Below are 5,990 nucleotides of genomic sequence, written 5' to 3' on the forward strand. Positions count from 1 at the left end.
CCGAGTTCGTGCGTGACGTACACTGACGTCACTCGAACATTCGATGGCATGGAAACATATATCCACCAAAAGTTGCGTATTTGACAATTTATTTTGCACGTTACAGACCGAGGGCTAATCACAAAAGTGCAATTATATTTATACCTAAATGCTATTTAACCGAACGATATTCATTTTAGGGCAAATTTATCCATATTATAACTGAAACTATATGTCGTTTATAAGATATTACAACACTTTTGCTTTTAAATGAATAAATAAGAAACACCCTCGGTCTGTAGCCCTTGGCTGGAAAGTGGTTTTGCGCAACGTATCAGATCGTGCGCTTTGAGTGGCGCCACCGTCGTTGTAATCAAACTGTAGTCGTTAGTTTTAAAACATTTTTTAATAATATTGCTAACAGTGATTGAACCATGAAACTTTTTATGTAGCGTAATTTTAACCTAAATTAACTGAAAATAACCCTAGAACCTAAAGTGAACGATCCCTTTAAATTGTAAATAAATAGCAGTGTTGTATGTTGAAACAGGGATAACTTCGGAGTCGGGAATGAACAGCACATAGAGGTGAACAATGCAGCGAGCCTCGAGGCGAGTAACTTCGATGCCGCTAGGAGAACCGTATTCGTCGTTCATGGTTGGATTCACGACATTAACGAAGAATGGGCGCAGCAGCTAATCACCCAGTTGTTGTCACAGGTGTGTACAAATATTTGCGTGTAGAGATTATTAATATATATATAATATGTGTGTGTGTGTCGTGTGTGTGTGTGTCGTGTGTGTGTGTGCGTGTGTGTGTGTGTGTGTGTGTGTGTGTGTGTGTGTGTGCGTGTGTATGTGTCTGTCTGCGTGTGCGTACGGGCGTGCATGCGTGCGTGCGGGCGTGCGTGCGTGCGTACGTGCGTGCGTACGTGCGTGTATTTGTGTACGTCCGAGCAATTAGGTATACCCACATTAATGTAAATATGGCGGGCATATTGTCTGTGGGTATGTTCTACGGGCATTATGTCAAATCATATATGATTATACGTGCGTACGTTACGCAGTTACGATGAATAATTACACTGATCGAATAGAGATATCGAGACCCCGTTTTAATGGACATAGTATAGTACATAGTACACAGAATACAACTCAATACAATGTTAAATACTGTGTCTAGCCATATTACGAACGGAAATGCGCTAGTGTCCCTCCATGATCAAAATCCTGCAGATGTCCAGGTATAAGGCAGCAATGATAATCAGGCCATTCAAGATATAATATCATCAGTCCCTGAGTGTAATAATATAGATTCATAATAATATATTATAATCTATACTATTATACTCTTGATATCATTAATTACTTATTATTAATTATAATATCATTAATTACTTATTTCGCGTGCGAAACGCGCGCTGTCGCGAACACGCAGGAGGACTACAACGTCATCGGCGTCGACTGGAGGGAGGGTGCTTCGAAGATGTACAGTCAATCTACGGCCAACGCGCGGGTAGTCGGTGCCCAGATCGCGCAGATGCTTGACTGGCTCGGGCAGGAGGCGGAGATCAGTAACAGTAAAGTGCATATCATCGGTCACAGCTTGGGAGCTCACATCGCCGGCTACGCTGGAGAACGTGTGGACGGTCTGCGGCGAATCAGCGGTGAGTGTGACGACGGAGGACAATGTCACAGTCACATTGAATGTCACAGTCACAATGACGACGGACAATGTTACAGTCGCAGTCACAGTCACAGTCACAGTGACGACGGACAATGTTACAGTCACAGTCACAGTCACAGTCACAGTGACCACGGACAATGTCTCAGTCACCGTCACTATCACTATCACAGTCAATGTCAATGTCACAGTGGGGCTAACTTAGTCTGGACAAGCGCGTGTTTGACCCGGGATAGCGTATACACACTGTAAAAATCTACGCGCGCCTCGCCCGGACGAGTTTGGTGTAGGATGAAATTTGCAATTTGTATGAAGTAACAGTCGCACACAGCCTCGCCTATTCTTTATACGGTTACCTCTCATTGACAACCTCCCTCGCTTCAGCAGAGCTCTGGTCTACAGTAGCAGGCCTTGTTGTTGGCATAGAAATCATGGCCGGCTCACTGTTAGTAATAAATAAATAATGTAATATATAATGTATTAATAGTTTTAATGAGGACCAAGCGTCTAGCATGGGTGTCACCGTGCTTTCTATCTATTAACTTAACTTTTTAACTCGTCTTTTTAACTACTACGACGACAATGTGCTTTTCATTCCATCAGGTTTGGATCCAGTGGGTCCCTACTTTGAAAACACCGATCCCGTAGTGAGACTGGATCCGACAGATGCGGATTTCGTTGACGTCATTCACACTGATATGCTGCCCATCTACTTTCTGGGCCTGGGAATCAAGATGGCGGTCGGCCATGTTGACTTCTATCCCAACGGAGGGCTTAACCAGCCAGGCTGCGGCAACCTTTTCGATACATTCTGGGGCACAATTTGGGAACTTATCACGTTGGATCTTCTAGGTAGGTCATCCCCTGAATTAGTGTTGCTTACATCGTATAGTTCAACGTAGTTGCGTCATGAAACATGATACCAGGGGTAAATGACAGATTACTTTTAATTATTTTTAATTATTTTTGATATGTTTAATCACAAATGTTATCATTATATTATCACCTGATGATACCCATATGGACACATTGTTTTGAAACGCGAAATTGGCATTCCAGTTCTAGTTTAGGTCTGCATAACGTTTCAGTAACGCCAGTATTGGGTGCGATATGTATTGTGTTACCTCCTGAAATCTGACAGCGACCACACTGACCCATGGAGAAACTCAAGGAAGATTTCGCCATCGAATGTCCTAAATTGCGCAAACAAAACGTATTATTTCCACAACGTCCATATAAATTATAGGTGCTCTGATGGCATTCTCGTGCAATCACGTGCGCTCGGCCGACTTCTACACTGATTCCATCAACGCTATCGACCTGTGTCCGTACGCTAGCTATGTGTGCGGCTCATACGATGACTACGATGACGGCCTGTGCTCCACGTGCGAGCGTGAACTCTGTTCCAGCATGGGTTATCACTCGGAAAGCTACACCAGAGGGCGCGGCAGTCTGTATCTGAGCACGGGAGAAAATCCCATGTATTGCGGTTAGTGACGGACTACTTGCATTTACACGTATATTGTATGCTAGTCAGTTGTGCGGGTAAAATGCATGGCGACTATGTCAGTTACGATAGATCTAGAAAATAATATAGGATTGAAATATATTAGTAGACTAAAACTAATTACGCGAGAGTGTAAGGTATGCCCGTATTTCGTGAGAATAAAGGTGCGATAATCGTCAGAAACATTACAATGAATATTCGCGCATTCATTTGAGAAATTGGAGAAAACAATATGATTAATGTAACACTAAATTGCTTGCGTACGCGCGTGAGCAAGTGAGTTCGTGCGCGTGCGTGTATGTGTGTGCGCGTGTGTATATAGATCTGTGTATTAGTGTAGCCAAATAAATGTGACTACATGCATGGTTGGCGTGAAACTGTGGTGATATATAATAATAATAATTATTATTATTATTATTATTAAATCTTAATTGCAAGTAATTCAAATACAAATACATGTACTAAAAACGGTCTTTTTCATAGATAAAAATCTGATGTTTATGTAACTTTCAGAGCACTCATATGGGATACAGATTTTGACCTCGTCTTCCGCTGATAAGGTTTACGGCATGATTCGGGCGACCATCTACGGCTCCGAGCGTATTTCTGAAACCATGATGATAATATCTCCGTGAGTACAATGATGAGATATATCACTCGACCATTACATATCTCCGGAGTACAATGATGAGATATATCTTTCGACATAATGACAATTCTCGTGGAAGGTGACAATGATGAAGATATGTTACTCGATCATAAATAACAATATACTCCGTGAGTATCAATGATGACGAGGATTATGGCTCCACCATAACGTGATAACAATATCTCCGTGAGTACAATGATGAGATATATCACTCGTGTTCATGTGTCTGTCCAGACAATCGCTCTTTTACATATTATTATATACTCAACACACAACTCTTTAAGACGTCACTTTTTACGTATTTGTAATTAATTTGCGGTATATATTTAGTCCTTCAATAGACTCATTAAGCGAAAAACAACATCGAATCTAAAAATGTATCAATAAACGCATCATTTCTATGCATGGCCTGCATAACAATGCTATTCATACGTTTGATTTAAACCTGTAACGCTGAATTGCTATTTGTTTACAATTTACAGAGGCAATGTCGATCTGGAACCAGATTCACCCGTTTACATCGAATTTCGTATCCGGCCAATAAAGAAGCTAGGTGTGTTAATCAAAATGGACTTAGAATTCGATGACAACAGCTTCAATTCCTGGTTGTTTCCCGATACCTGGTTTGTGGACAAGGTCATAATTCGAGAGGGTCTTCCCGAAGAAGTGTAAGTATCAAAATGATGTTTATTTTTTATGTGGCTGGAAAAATCTCGCGTTTCAATTGGTGCCGACAATGTCAAGTGCCATGATAACAAAAACCGATATTGTCCATTGGAAATCATTACTCATCGCTCAGCGGTGCTGCCATCTAACAGACGCACTGTTTCACGCCGCAAGGTAATGCCCCGCTACGGCGAGGGTGTGGGGCGGCTGTGAAAATCGAAGGTTGGACCATGCGGAGACGTACATGCTAATAAAGATTCTGGTAAAAGTATTGACTGTTAGTAGATGCGTGTGTGTGTGCGCGTGGTGTGATGTGTGTGGTGTGTGTGAGTGCTGTGTGTGTGTGTTTATGTGGCTGCGTTGTGTGTGTGGGTGTGTGATGTGTGGGTGCGTGTGGCGGAGGCGATGTGCGTGTGCGTGTGAATGTGTGTGATGTGTGATGTGTGTAGTGTAGCGCGATCGCTATACAGCTCGTTGCAACAGCACCGGGTTGTGGTTGTGTGATGTGTGTGCGTCGTGCGCTGATGTGTCCGTGGTGTGTGTGCGGTGGTGCGTGTGTGTGTGGTGATGTGTGTGTGTGCGTCTCGTGCCATGCGCTGTGCGCGTGCGCGTGCTGTGCGCGTGCGGTGACGTCAGTTGCGTGTTGCGTGTGCAGTGTGTAGGTACGTGTGCAGGTGGCGCGTGGCGCGTGAACGCATGTGCATGCGTGCGTGGTGCGTGGTGCGTATGTGTGGTGGGTTAGATGGCACCTTTTGTATTCAATCGAATGTGATATTATAACGTGTTCTTTAAATGTGTGTAATATACTTTTTATCGCTTCAAGATGCTTAGATTTTGTTAGTCTGTAGTACGTATATCTTTTATCGCTTATAAAGGTACACATTCTGTGGGCATGACCAACCGGCAAAGAGTAAGAAAACCATCACAGTCTACACATGCTGAACAGAAATGGGGCCGAAAGCACGACCGCCTTTAGTTAATAGATTATTGACTTTGGTTTTCCGGTTTCAAATTGTTATAATTCTAATCTCGAATTATATAGCTGTAACAATAACAGCTTAAATGATTGAGAATTAAATATCTTATATTTTATATGGTACTTTAGTCACAATTCCTGATAAGTATCTGTAATGTGATCTCGATCTAAAAATCTGTTATTTTAATGAATTAATTGTGTAATCGCCGTAATGTGGTTATGTAGAAAAATAAACAGAAGCATGAAAACGTTTGAATCGTCAAGTTTTACCTGGTTTTTCTGTGCACGGGCACATGCATCTACATTACTGTACATACTTTGCAATTTCTTGTGCCTCCCACGCGTGTGATCATCTATCATACCTATCGTATACTATTTATCTGGAGTCGCTTTTGAACCGCGATTGGTAGCATCATTATCAACATTGCCACGTCAAATTATAAATAAACTAAAGAAATAAAAAAATAATAATATTAACATTGTTGCGGTTGTGTTTGTGGTAACATGTGCCAAGAAAATTGTACAGTGCC

The 5,990-nt window shown here is 42.0% G+C and overlaps 1 protein-coding gene across 1 annotated transcript in view; it reads left to right on the forward strand.

Moving 5' to 3' along the window:
* LOC106814548 (inactive pancreatic lipase-related protein 1-like) overlaps positions 1-5,426 on the forward strand; it is a 7,044-nt gene extending 1,618 nt beyond the window's left edge. The window contains exons 3-8 of the mRNA XM_014818867.1: positions 530-698; positions 1,417-1,645; positions 2,266-2,514; positions 2,909-3,143; positions 4,301-4,486; positions 5,360-5,426. Coding sequence (XP_014674353.1) covers positions 530-698; positions 1,417-1,645; positions 2,266-2,514; positions 2,909-3,143; positions 4,301-4,486; positions 5,360-5,426 — 1,135 coding nt within the window. The remainder of the gene's footprint in view (positions 1-529; positions 699-1,416; positions 1,646-2,265; positions 2,515-2,908; positions 3,144-4,300; positions 4,487-5,359) is intronic.
* The last annotated feature ends 564 nt before the right edge of the window (positions 5,427-5,990 follow it).

This window comes from Priapulus caudatus, unplaced genomic scaffold (genome assembly GCF_000485595.1).
Source record: "Priapulus caudatus unplaced genomic scaffold, Priapulus_caudatus-5.0.1 Scaffold943, whole genome shotgun sequence".
NCBI lineage: Eukaryota > Metazoa > Priapulida > Priapulimorpha > Priapulimorphida > Priapulidae > Priapulus > Priapulus caudatus.